This window comes from Rana temporaria, chromosome 5 (assembly GCF_905171775.1).
Source record: "Rana temporaria chromosome 5, aRanTem1.1, whole genome shotgun sequence".
Classification (NCBI taxonomy): Eukaryota; Metazoa; Chordata; class Amphibia; order Anura; family Ranidae; genus Rana; species Rana temporaria.
The window spans coordinates 277,737,912-277,752,582 of NC_053493.1; the positions used below are offsets into that span (position 1 = coordinate 277,737,912).

General features: G+C 40.7%; 1 protein-coding gene across 1 annotated transcript in view; it reads right to left on the bottom strand.

The window, feature by feature from the left end:
• Positions 1 to 320: 320 nt before the first annotated feature.
• Positions 321 to 14,671, bottom strand: part of LOC120940821 — a 28,670-nt gene continuing 14,319 nt past the window's right edge. The window contains exons 4-7 of the mRNA XM_040353892.1: positions 9,115 to 9,259; positions 6,737 to 6,885; positions 3,105 to 3,244; positions 321 to 1,226 (exon numbers count right to left, since the gene is read on the bottom strand). Coding sequence (XP_040209826.1) covers positions 1,045 to 1,226; positions 3,105 to 3,244; positions 6,737 to 6,885; positions 9,115 to 9,259 — 616 coding nt within the window. The 3' untranslated portion in view covers positions 321 to 1,044. The remainder of the gene's footprint in view (positions 1,227 to 3,104; positions 3,245 to 6,736; positions 6,886 to 9,114; positions 9,260 to 14,671) is intronic.

The following is a 14,671-nucleotide window of genomic DNA, read 5'->3' on the forward strand; positions in this document are numbered from 1 at the left end:
TCTTCCTGTATTGAACTGTATTATAACTGTACTTTCTGTCCATATGTTGTTAAGCACTGTGCAAAGTGTTGGCTCTATATAAATCCTGTATTATAATAATAATAATGTATGTTATTGACAGTAACATACATTATTAACATTTAATAACATTTTATTTAGTGATGTATTTATCTGGACCACAGTTTTTAAGCAAATAGTAATCAGTGGTCAAAGTTTTTTGTTTCTATTTGACAGTGAAAAATATTCATATTAATGTAAAGGTAACCTTTGTTTGTAATGTGTCCTTTGATGCGTATGAACAGTATTTAACAACAGCAATATCTCAGAAAGAAGTGAAGGCTTTATTTTTTCTTTAAATAAAATAAATATGTTACACCTCTAATAACATTGATTTCAATACTATCAAAACATAAGTAGATCTGAACATAAGCATACATACTGTATATAATAACAATGGCATCAGTAAAGCTCATTTATTATAATAGATTTATTCATGATAAGTACTGACAAATGTCTGGGTATTGTAATTAATAAGAATATTGAAAACAAATAGTGCTATGTACAAAGCCCTTTGGGCTTATTTAAGAGAAACCTGGGCCCAGACTATGGACATTATTGGTTTTACATCAATTTAACATGCATTAAAAGGGCTTTAAAGCAACTCATCCTTGACCTCTCTAGCTGCATGTACTGAAGAAATTCATTCTCAAAGATCCTCAAAGATCACAGGAATTAGTCTGTTATTCCTTCCATTCTGCTTCCATAATAACTGAAGGGGGGAGGGGTTGTGATTGAAGTGCCTTTGGTGTAAACATGAATTTCTGCACAATGCCTAAAGCTACTGAGGTGAAGGAAGACTTGTTTTAATGTGCTTTTAATGCAAATACTTTAATGTATATGATCTGAGCAAAGGTTAATTTTAATACATCAATGCAATGTACTGTACAGCCGTGTAAAGTAGGCAATCAGATTGCTGCTTGTCATGGGTACTGGTACTTCATGCATCCCTCTTTCTCTTCTCAAAGGTCTATGTGTTATGGATTCTCATAGCTCATCTCTTTCCATATCCATGGGATTGACATGACCATTGGTTTGTGATGTATTTACATGGAATTCTTTGGAGAGGTCAACCTTGTTTTCTGAGATCAAGGGTCTCAACTTATCACAAGAGAAGAGCAAAGCAAACCGCAAGAGGCAAAAAACAGAGCCGGCTGCAATGATCACAACTGCAAAAAATAAATAATATTAGCATTAGCAGTCATTGACAATGATTAAATACTGTATATAAAAACAATCATTGACATTTTAGGCAAAGGACTAGGTCCTTATAGGTTTTGTTAACACAAATGAGTTATTAATACTTGAAAATATAAAAATAAAAGTAGGGTATTTCGTCCCGTTTGGATCTTAAATACATGGGGCTAGATTCAGATCTGATTTACGTTACGCCGCCGCTATTTTTTGAAGCAAGTGCTTTATTCAGAAAGCACTTGCCTCTAAAGTTGCGGCGGCATATCGTAAATCCTCCGGCGGAATTCAAATTCCGCGGCTAGGGGGCGTGTACTATTCAAATCAGGCGCGTCCCCGCGCCGATCGAACAGCACATGCGCCGTCCGCAAATTTTCCCAGCGTAAATTGCTCCAAATGACGTCGCAAGGACATCATTGGTTTCGACGTTAACGTAAATTACGTCCGGCCGTATTCGCGAATGACTTACGCAAACGACGTAAAAAATTCAAAACTCGGCACGGGAATGACGGCCATACTTAACATAGGATACGCCGCACTTACCCCTGCTATAGCTCAGAGATTCGACGGCGTATCAGGAGATACGCCGTCGTATCTTCTTTCTGAATCCGGCCCACAGATTCTACAATAGCCAATACAAATACTGTATTTACAAATATATATATTTTCCTGCCAGACCTTACAATATTGAATATATTAGAAATTGGGCTCACATTTCCATTTTGTTATATTCATTAACATATTTGGGTTCATAATCCCAATAATCATATAACTAATGCACTCTTTTTAAACTAATGCACTCTTTTTAAACCGTTTTATATTTTCCCACTTTGTTACCCACTATGTGATATGTATACTGATCTCTGCAGCTGCAGAGCAGAAACAATGAAGTCATTGAAATTTTCCCATAGCAGCTCAGCATATGTTTCCCCAGCTGTATTTTAGTGGCCTTACAGTCCTCTATTCTTTAATTTTAAGGCTTTATTCAGATCTGTGTGAGCGTGTCCGCTTGTTGCAGGTTGGGCAAACCCTTCATTTTAATGGGCTGCCCTACCAGCCAGAAACATGGAGAAGGAAGTCCCAAACCCTTTTGTTTAAATTGTGCTGTACCAAGCTGCATGGTGCATGCAAAAATGTGCCGCAGGTTCTGATGCGTGGGGTGCCGTTAAGAAGTAAGGACACACAACAGGTCTGCTAAAGTGCAGTGCATTTGTCTTCAGGTTGTAAACGCGTACAATTTTGCATGTGTTCCCCAGCCAAAGAAATGTGAACCTAGCCTAACACAGAGCAAGAGCTCTGGGAGGTAAGAGGTTTAGGTGAGCTACCTAAGTAAACAGTGTTAGTACTTCTTCTGTCAATTTTAGGGATGAGTTGCTCCAGAGTGCCTGCAAGTACAGAGGTCAGCAAGGGGTCCAGAATTAAAGTACTGCGTATTAGGAATGTGCAAACACTCAATAGTCTGGCCACAGATTCGCTTTAAAAGCTGATAGAGGATGTTCAAAATGTCAATGGATGCCCAGTTTGGTAGTTATAAGGAATACTTCTCTGTAGTGTCCAACCACAGAGCAGAGTCTAGAGGATTTATGAGGGCTGTTTTTTTTTGTATAAAATTGCAAGAGGTTAAAATGAAAAGAGCCATAATTGGTAATTTCCCACTACTGAATACCAGGCAATAGCAGTATGGATGTACATTTCCACAGTATCTTAGCATACTCTTCAACCCTGTAGTGTGACAAATTACCTTCGAACTTAGAAATGTAATGTAACACACTTCACATTAGCACCTAACATGTGGAAAGTTTATAAACTCGACTACAGTACATGAAACATATATGGGTAAGTGATAGGTAACTCACCATTTATTACATCATTATCTGTCAATTTCGAAGACTCTTCTCCCCCAACAAAGACTCCAACTGAAGCAATAATTGCTACTGGGTAAATTGTAAATGTATAGCGCACATATTTTTCAAAAATAAATGTTTCCATCAAGAACCTGTGAAATAGAACATAGAAATATTTGTACACTGTAACAGTATGATATGTAAGCCTATATACAAAGGTGAAAACAGTATGGACCTAAGGAAACAATGAAACTTAAAGCTTTTCTGTGGCAGACTCTGATTACCGTATATACAGTATTATAGCTGCATCTGGTAGCCAAAAGCATAAGCAGACAGAGTTAACAGCCTACTCTGTCAGCTGCTAGATGCAGCACTTACTTTATATCTGCAGAATTTGCTATTGGAATTAAAGTAATATTAAACCCTCAGTTTAACCACTTAAGGACAGAAGGTGTTTTTCAGATTCGGTGTTTACAAGACTAAAACATTTTTTTTTGCTAGAAAATTACTTAAAACCTCCAAACATTATATATATTTTTTATAACACCCTAGAGAATAAAATGACGGTCATCGCAATACATTTTGTAACACCGTATTTGCACAGCGGTCTTACAAGCGCACTTTTTTTGGAAAAAATTCACTTTTTTTAATTAAAAAATAAGACAACAATAAATTTGGCCCAATTTTTTTATATAATGTGAAAGATAATGTTACGCCGAGTAAAATGATACCCAACATGTCACTCTTTAAAATTGCGCCCGCTTGTGGCATGGCGTCAAACTTTTACCCTTAAAAATCTCGAGAGGCGACGTTTAAAAAATGCTATAGGTTGCATTTTTTGAGCTACAGAGTAGCTCCAGGGCTAGAATTATTGCTCTCGCTCTAACAATCGCGGCGATACCTCACTTGTGTGGTTTGAACACGTTTTCATATGCGGGCGCTACTCGCGTATGCGTTCGCTTCTGCGCGCGAGCTCGTCGGGGCGGGCTGCTTTAAAACAATTTTTTTTTGTTTTCTTATTTCTTTTTATTGATTTTATTTTTTTTTACACTGAAATAATAAAAAAAAAATATCACTTTTATTCCTATTACAAGGAATGTAAACATCCCTTGTAATAGAAAAAAAGCATGACAGGTCCTCTTAAATATGAGATCTGGGGTCAAAAAGACCTCAGATCTCATATTTAGACTAAAATGCAAGAAAAAAAAAAAAAAAAAGGAAAATTTGTCATTTAAAAAATGACAACAAAAAAATTTTCTCTTTAAGAGGCTGGGCGGGACTGACGTTTTGACGTCACTTCCGCCCAGCAGAGCTGTGAGGATGGGTGGGGGCCATCTTCCCCTCACTCAAGTCCTCACACATCAGGCAGCAGCACCCGATCTCCTCCGCCGCTACCGACGGCTCCGGTAAGCGGCGGAGGGCGCGGGAGAGCGGCGGGAGGGGGGGACTCTCTCCCGCCACAGATAACGGCGATCTCGCGGCGAATCCGCCGCGGAGACCGCCGTTATCGTTTACAGGCCCGCCCACTAAAAAGATGGATACCTAGGTTGTGGCAGCAGCTGCTGCCGTTACAGAGATATCCACCTTTAAAAAGAGGACGTATATATACAGTGGGCGGGCGTTAAGTGGTTAAGTACTTTCAGCAGCTGATTTCATAACTTACTGGTGACAGGGGACATCTACACTAATAATCAGCACCCTTATCTTCATTGTCCTGATTATCTGTTTCCCAATATGTGCCAATCAGTGCCCATCAGTCCTGCCTATCAGTACCCATCAGTGCCTCCTCATCAGTGGCGCTTATCAGTACAGCCTATCAGTGCCCTTTAGTGCCACCTATTAGTGCTCATCAGTGCTTATCTGTGCTGCCTATAGGTGCCCATCAATGCCACATATCAATGTAGCCTTTTCAGTGCCTCCTCATCAGTGCCGCCTGATCAGTGCAACCTATCAGTGCCCATCAGTTCAGCCTTATCAGCACACATCAGTGAAGGAGAATTTTTTTAGATTTTCTGTCTTTTTTAATTTGTTTAGCAAAAAAAAAAAACAGCAGTGATTAGATACCACCAAAAAAGGTCTGTTTGTGTGAAAAAAAGTATAAAAAATTCATATGGGTACATTTTTGCACAACCGCGCAATTGTGAATCAAAGTATGAAGCTGAAAATTGGCCTGAGCAGGAAGGGGGTCAAAGTGCCCAGTAGGAAAGTGGTTAAGCTGGTGCCATGATCACTGCCTCAGTTTTCCTGTTTCAGGATAGCTTCTTTTCTCTGGCACCATCTTATGAAGCCACACTTGCATGCAGGGGCTAGAGTTGTGTCTCTCTACAGTGTGTTCATCAATACAAACACAAAGCCCCTTAGCCTAGGATGGCAAGGCACCCCCCTGCTACTCATCTCCTCCCCTTCTCCAAGCTAACAGACTGGTTTAAGGCTGCACTGTTCACTGTAAAAGTCTAAGTTCAGTAAAAAAAACAAACAAAAAAAACAGCACAAGGGACAATACTATTAATCTTGTGCTGCTGGCTCTTGCATTTCTTGAAATCCACCCCCCATGTACACCCCGTATTTTTTTTTTTAAATAACTAAAATCTAGTGGAACCAATTGCCTTAAGAAGTCACCTAATTAGTAAATAGATTCCACTTGTGTGTAATTTAATCTCAGTATAAATACAGCTGTTCTGTGAAGCCCTCAGAAGTTTGTTAGAGAACCTAATGCCGCGTACACACGATCGGTTCGTCTGATGAAAACGGTCTGGACAACAGCATTAAAAGTTGTAAAAAGTGCTGGGCTAATGCCGTGAACGCACGGTCGTTTTTTGTGATGAAAAAAAAGTCATTTTTAAAAACGTCATTTAAAATGACCGTGTGTGGGGAAGACGTTGTTCTATGTCTTCTGAAAAAAATTCGAACATGCTTCAATTTTTTATGTCGTTTTTCAAAACGTCGTTTTTTGTGTCATAAAAAATGACCGTGTGTGGGCTTAAAAGGACGTTTAAAACAACGTTTTTAAACCCGCGCATGCTCAGAAGCAAGTTATGACGCCAGCTTGAATGGAACAGAGTGCCGTCGTATGTGTTGTACGTAACCGCGTTTTGCTAAAGCATTTTGAAAAAACGATGGTGTGTAGGCAACGTCGTTTTTTAAAATGAAGTTTGAAAAACGTCGTTTTTTATCATGATAAAAAACGACGTTTTTTACAAGACAAAAAACGACCGTGCGTACGCGGCATAAGACTTTTCAAAATAGTTTAATGGGGAATACGCAATGTGATAAACTAAATGGGGTAATGTGTAATAGACAAATGTGATAAACTAAAAAACACAAAGGGTTTAATATTACTAAATGGAACAATGTTGCTATGCATATTATGCCAAAATGACTCTGAGCTGGCTGCACAACTTGTGGTGCTTTGTAATAGATTCAAGGACAGACACTGAGCTGAGATCACTGCTCATTCAGCTCATTGCCACAAGAGGTCAGTGTAGTGCTTCCCTATTTCCTCCAACTAATACAAGTTTGCCTTGTAGACTATTTTTCTATACAATATAGAAGTATAGTTTTTCCAAATTTGCACTAGCACCACTGGATAAAGATGTGACCAAATACCAACAACTCCATGAATCTAAATCTAATAAGACTCTTACCAGAATAAGACAGCAAAGAAAAGAAGGGAAAGAACAATGGTGCTGACATCAGGATCCGGTACGTGAACGTTATACTTGAGTACCAATCCGAAATTGATAATCGTTGCAATGGATGTCCATGTTGCATAGGTTGCCAATCCATTATGTACCTAGAAAAAAATAAAATAACTGTTACTATTCTATTCATCATAAGAATTTCATTAGACACCATAGTAGTGTATGTATGCACATATGAGTTGGTTGTTTTTTGTTTAAGTTACTAATTACCGGTGTAGCATGAAAATCACTATCCCGTGTAAGACGCTACCCCCTGGCGCTACTGCGCATGCGCTGGTTTCAGACACGGGATAGTGATTTTCATGCTACACCGGTACTTCCTGATTTGGGTACTTAAAGCGGAGTACCACCTAAAAATGGAACTTCCGCTTAACCCACTCCTCGCCCCCTTACATGCCACATTTGGCATGGAATTTTTTTTGGGGGGGGAGTGGGGGCTTCAGGAGAAGGGGACTTCCTGTCCCACTTCCTCCTTCCGCCGAGGGGCTGGAAAGGAGATTAGCTTAATCGCCTTTTCACAGCCCCCCCCTGTAGGCGAGCGCCTGTCCAATCGGACAGCGCCACGCCGCTCGTGCATGCGCAGTGCAGCTCGTGCTTGTGCAGTGGGTTCCCGGCCGTGAAGCCGAAAGCTGTCACTGCCGGGTGCCCACACTAGGAATGAAGATGCCAGCCGGCAAGGGGGGGCGAGGAGCGGAGCCCCGGCCGGCGTGACGCTGGAGACGTGGAGCAGGTAAGTGTCTGTTTATTAAAAGCCAGCAGCTACACTTTTTGTAGCTGCTGACTTTTAATACACTTAAAAAATGGGTGGAAAACCCCTTTAACCTTTGCCTGGTCCAATTAGGTATACATTTAGCAAACAAAAATGCAGGATCTAGTTGACTATTTATTGTATATATTGGAACAAAAAGGAACGTTACTGGTTGCCACCAAGCAAGAGAGAAAAAGAGATGGCTTAATATTTCCTGAGCTGTAAAGAGTCTTCCGACTCTAAACAACCTGGACCCCTTAGCCCTACAGTTCTCTTGCTGAGTTTAGTCACAACTATTCATGGGTAGTTAGATGAGGGATGCAAAATAAGGAAAACATTAGCATAGTTTATACATTTTGAGACTCGGGGGTTGATTAACTAAAGGCTTTCACTTTGAAAGTGAATTTTCCCCTAGCTTTATGAATGAGGTGAAGCTCAACTGACTTCCATCATCCATTCATGTGCAACCAAAAATATTGTTTGTTTGGAAATTGTACCACATTTACTAAGCTAGGGGAAAATTCCCTTGAAAAGTGAACAGCCTATTTACAAATTATTTTAAAAGTGTCTTCAAAGCTTCAAAGCACATTCTTTGTCAAAGCTTGCTGAAAGCTCTGCACATTCTTTGTCAAAGTTTGCTGTTCTCTTATACAAGCTGAAGCCCCTGTGAAACTGACCTTAAAGCGAAGCTTCACCCAAAAGGGGAAGTTCCACTTTAAGCACTCCTCCTCCCCTCCTATGCCACATTTGTCATGTCTTTTTTTAGGGGGGGAGCGGGTACCTAGTTTTGACAAGTATGCTCTCCCATTTAAGTTTGGACTACCTAGGCGATCCGAGTGGAAATTCTCCTCTCCCCCTTCCTCCCTGCAACCTTCTGGGACACCTCACAGGTCCCAGAAGATTGCCCAACCATTAGGGAGGCGCAGCACGACTCGCATATGCACAGTGCGCACCTGGCTGTGAAGCCGCAAGCTGTCACAGCCTGGTGCCCACAGTTGTAATGCTGGTGCTGGCGAGAGGAGAGGGAGAGAACCAAGGGTTCGGACGGGCACATCACTGGACCGTGGGACAGGCGAGTGTGTGTTTATTTAAAGTCAGCAGCTACACTTGTAACTGCTGACTTTTCATAAACACAAAAACAACTGGACCTCAACTTTAAGGATTGGTAAGCTACAATATGCAAAATTTAAGTTTTTGGGTTTAATACTGCTTTAAGCCTGGAACCTATTTATGTTGTATGAATCATAGTATGTTTAATATGTTATTTCAGTATTAGGGACCATTTTTGACCTAACAGAAAGCTGGCCACACAGGTTACAACCTTAGACGGAACCATAACTAAGTAGCATGATGATATACCTAATATTCCATTATATTTCTATCCTATCCAGTAGGTTTTCATACAACACAGTTGTGTTGGCAAAATCTAAAGATAATACAATAATGTTTCTTATGCCAAAGAACTGTGCTGCCACAAAGAAGTAGAACCATGGGTACACAAAGTCAAAGGCACAGATCTTTTTTTTTTTTCATTTAAAGGGTTTATATATATAATGAACGTTTCTGCTCTTACCAAAATTCTTATACACCACAGATCAAAACGTTGGTGCTCTAACATCCAGGCCCTATACCGATAACATCTCCTGTAGGATATGTGAAGCATCAAGAAGCAAGTGATCGGGATTAAAGCCAGAAAGATATTGCTAAATATGAGAAGCCTAAAGGTAAGCAAGAAAACAAAGAAAAACAGGTTACATGGTTGTGGTATTTCATAAGGATGCTTATCACACAAAGAGGCTTAAGAAATATTACTATCTGTAACTATGTATGCTTGGTGAGTAACCATATTTTCTAGAGTGTGGCCTCCAAACGAAGACTTCCACTCCCACATAAGTAAAAAACGAGAGGCCGTACAGAACTCAGGTCATGGCATCATTTCCTCTTTGCTGACATGTTCTGCCTGGTCATCAGTATTTACAACCTCTGTGGCAGCAGGTCATATTCACTACTGCACAGGCACAGTAAGGCCAGGGCTACCCTGCGAGTAATTCTCTTTGCTACTTAGAGTTTTATCTACTCATCAACAGTTGTCTTAGGATCAAATTGGTGTGTTGTTATGAAATGACTGCTAATGAGTAGTTTCTTAGTAGTAAAGAGGTTTACTGTTCAGTGTAGCCCTAGCCATACACTGTAGTAGGAATCAATGGAATTCCCATCACCTCTTCCCTCTTGGTTCACTTAAACATGAGCTCAGTTATTGGCTCATCTACTGGCAGACTGGAGAAACTGAGTGCAATGGTAGTCACTTTTGGGCGCAGGGTGACCAAGAAAATAATGGACATTAAGAATATGTCTTGGATTACTTAAAATGGGATATTTATTTACAATATCTCCCAGGATATATGCCATATTAAAAAGAGTGAGAATCTCAAACGCGATGACGTACAACACGTATGACGACACTATAAAGGGGAAGTTCGATTCCACTGGCACAACCCTTGGGGCTGCTTTTGCTAATCTCTTGTTACTGCGTGTTAAGCAAAAGTTTGGTAAGAGATGATTTGCGCTTTTCAGTTTGTTACAGTGTGACGAATGTGCTATCTCCATTACGAACGCTACTTTTACCGAAGGTGCGCTCCCGTCTCATACATTATTGTAAGCATGCGCGGGTTTCTAAGCATACACACAAACGTGTTTCTCGTCGTAAACCAGCCCGACGAGAAACACGACGAGGAAATTGAGACTCCAGACGAGAAAAAAAGAGAATATGTTCTCTTTTTTTCTCGTCAAGATCCATGACAGTTTTCTCGACTAAAAACATACACAGACACAGCAGCCTTACAGCCAAGCCCCTTCCTTCCGCTGTCCAATCACAGAATTCTTTATTTGCATCCACATAAAACAAAGCGTTCTGTGATTGGGCAAGAGGAGAGGAAGGGCAGGCAACATGGATGAAAATGACTCTGCAGCTGCTGTATCAAATACCGTAAGGTCAAGTTTTGGAGTGCCAAAAGTATAGCAATAGCTGTACTCCTGGAGCTCAGTAAAAAATAAAAATAGTAAAATAAAAGAGAAAAATCCACGAGGTGGTATACACTTTGTTGGACTTAACACCTTCTAAGAAAGCAGATTTTTATAAGTGCTGGAGTTCTGCTTTAAGGCAAGTTTATATGTTTTTATAGGGGGCCATTTTAGTTTTCCCATCGCTGACCACCAGTGTTAAAGGGATGTAAATAGAAATGCATTACCTGCCACTGATTAGGACCCCATTAATGTTTTACTATGGGTCTCTGTGATTTTTACCTACACCTGTCAGGAAAGACAAAATATACCCAGGCGCATAGTTATGTGCAGATGGCAAATACCTATTAGCCAAATCTATTGTCAGCAAAGAACCAATGTGCATAGGCGCATTAACATGCGTGAACAGAAAATTCCTGTTGCACGTCGGCATGCACGACTGCCACTGGATTGGCGCCAAGTGGGCTATTTAAACACCTCTGCTGCACTAGGACCTTGACTTATGGTCTACAACGTTCTGCTACCTGTGACTGTGCTTGATCTCCTGTTGCCGTTCTGCTATTTCATCTGACCACGCTTGATCTCTGCCTGAACCGACCCCTGGCTTGCTCTTTGACCACGTCCCTGCCTGATCCTTTTGACTATCTGCTTACCATTGCCAATTCCAGCCTGAACCCGATTATTCTTCTGCCTGCTGCTCTGTACCTGACGTGTCTGGTGGTTACTGACCCAGCTTGCCTGACTGTGCTATGTGTCCAGCCCTTGGGGGCCAACCCTGCAGCCTGCTTAATACCTGCTGTTTGCCACCTGCCCGAGTGCTTGCTGCCTGTGACCTGCCAGCCGCCAAGTGCCTGCTGACCATCATCCAGCCTACTGCACCAGCTGCCCTGTGTCACGTCAAAGTCTGCATCCAAGTGCACACAGACCTCTCATCTGCAACCACCAGGCTCTTGTACTTCCTGTTACCTTATCAGGGGTACTGAGCCAGAGATGAAAGGGATCGCCTTCCTCTCCACTTCAGACTTCCTTTTCCAGGTATGTGACAACACCCTTCCATGTTGCAGATGGCAGTTTCTCAGTGTACATGCTATCTATTGTGTTGATGAGTAGTCCGTTTAAAGCAGTGGTTCTCAACCTTTCTAGTGCCGTGACTCCTTGATAAAATTCCCCAGGTTGTAGGGACCCCCTAACAGTAAACTTATCTTCGTAGTCGGCATCAAAGGCAAAACAAGTAATTTGCGCCCTAACCCACGGACATTTAGCGCTCCCATAGTCCATTCAACTCGTACAATAATAAAACCCCTTATGGTACATTTTTGGGATGTACCACTCTCTCCTTGTTCTTCTTTCTTTCCCTATACCTTTTTTTTCTTACATCACTCTCGCTAGCCATATTTCTTGTTCTTTCTCTTATTCTTTCTCTCCCTATGGGGACTTTTAATGGCAACTCTAATCACAGGTAGTGTTACTCACTGTGTCTCTGGCTTCACTGTGTCTCCAGCTTTGTGGTGTCTCGCATCAGTGACACCTATGCCTCAATCGGGAGGTGGGGTCTCCTCCAGCCCCTCCCACTTTACATTTCTCACCAGTTCCTCTGCCCCTCACCCATGCCGTGAACCAAATTGGTGGCCGGCGAAGAGGCTGAGTGGGCAGCCGTGGGCTCCAGGAACAGCCCAGCTGGGCGGCCCCAAAAAGGCTGGAAGAGCGGTTCGGGCTTTAGGAACATCCCAGGATTCGGTGACCCCTGGCAAATTGTCATTTGACCCTCGAGGGGGTCCCGACCCCAGGTTGAGAACCACTGATTTAAAGCAATTGTCATATGCGGTACATGTTTGCGTCATAGTACATAATTGTGTTTTTCTTTCCAGATCAAATGGTTTCCCGTCTTTTAGAATACCTAAAACATATATTATGGTTTACCCTGTAAGGCCTAGATAACCAGGACTTCCATACTGCTCCTCCAGTGAAATTACTGCTGCAAGAGAATATACAGCTATTTTCAAGCAGCAGCAAGCACCGAGAGGTCTATTCAACTCCAGCTTTTATTTAAACACAGAACAATTCATTTTTATCTCTGCAAATGATATGAGCTATTTGTGCAGTTCATTGAAGTAATCTGCTCTGAATGGATTGCATAGAAATACAATCTGGATGCATTGTATATTAGTCAGATAGGATGTGTCTAGAGCTCCTCGTTTCTTGTGAACTAAACATTTGTGTAGCAAAGACTTCACAGATATAAGCATGTAATACAATATGCAGAAGTTCCTTGCAGGGATTTGGAGCAAATGTCTAATTGGTAAGGGCTGATAGGTGTATGAATGAATAAGCATGCCAACCATTCAATGCATTTTTATTAGACAATAGAAAGGATGTGATTCATGCATCATACTCTATCCTAAACAATTGTACTCTCATCCTTCTTGCTAACAATTTCTGAGCAAGAACAGATCCTAACCTTTCTTTGCTTACCCCCTGGTCTGGGAACATTAAAATGTTGAAATAAAACCTGTGTGTTTTCATGATATACCCATAGCTCCCCATATGGAAGAAAAATATATTTCCAATATATGTGTAGCGCCCCCCTTACTTTCAGTGCGGGCGCTACACTAGAGTTAGTGGGGAATGGAAGGGTTAGTTTTACTCCCATTCATGATTTATGGAAACTCAGGCTGCTGCCCACTTCAGAATCGGTCCTGTAGGTCAGTCTGCGCTCCAGGGGTATGTTATCACCCCTGGGCGGCAGTTGGTGCTAGAGGGGTTCTGACGGACCCACCTTTTCCCAGCAGCCAATCAGAGGAGTTCTTCCCTCGTTGGGCATGCTGGGAGGGGGATATATCTGGGGCACCCTGATTACCCACCCTATATCATTGCTGAGAGCAGGCTTGCTCTCTCTTCATATCCAAGGCCTGATACTAAAGTTTCTCTACGCTCATCAACCTTTCTCTGTCGTGTGCCATGTTGATGTTGGCCGTGTTGGGCCTTGGAATAAAGCATTGAAAACTGAATTGATGTCTGGACACTTGCTCTTTATTCACACTAACAGAAATCACCCCTAGACCAAGTCAAGAAGGTAACTCAGTAAGCCGATCCCAAACTAATCAGCGGCTCCTTCGGGGGTGAGCGCTACATACAGTATGTATTTGTATTCAAAAAATCTAAATTAAAATATATTTTCCAAAGGCATATATTTGAAAATATATTTATTTTAAATATATTTTCCATATATTTTTGAACATCTAAAAAAAATGCATTTAAACATATTTTTTTAATTATACTTGGAAATGCATTCCAAAAATATAATTTAAATGTATTTTCCAAAGACATATATTGGAAAATATATTTTTTAAATATATTCTTCAGATTTTTTGAACACATAAAAAGTAATTTTAACATATATTTTTACATTATATTTGTAAATGCATTCCAAAAATATAATTTTAATATATTTTCTAAAGGCATATATTCAATAATATATTCATAAATATATTGAATATGGCCAAAATTGTAGTATTTCAAATATATGTCAATATATTTGGGAAAAATATATTAAGAATGTTTTTTTTTTAAATATATTTAAAATATATTTTTTCTTCCACGTGGGTCCCAACTTTCCCTGATCTCGAATGACTGTCTCTGATTTGGAACAGAAGTCCCTCTGTCCCTCTTTCCTCCTCATTTGTCCCTCATTTTGATCTGATCTTTAGAGTTATATATAAAATGCACTTTTTATCTTCCAAAACGTGTTTTCCAGTGCTAAATCTTTCATCCAATTTCTAAATTGCTGCATTTGTAAATGTCAAAACCCAGCATAAAGGTATATAATAGTAGTGGTAAAAAAAAGGACTTGTGTGTTTAACTAATTATTTATTGTATAATTCTCCTTTAAGGGGGCGTGTCCTATGCCTACATACTTCTGCTGATAGGTGTCCCTCATTTCCATCTCAAAAAGTTGAGAGGTATGTATACCTTATTTTAGACCCAGTAGCAGATCATGGCTGGAAGGTTGGGGGGGGGGGGTGGTCAGGGTTGACACTTTTTCTTAATTTTTTCGTTTTAGTATACACTAAATGATTGTAACAGACCTGGGACACCTTTGAGCACTCCAA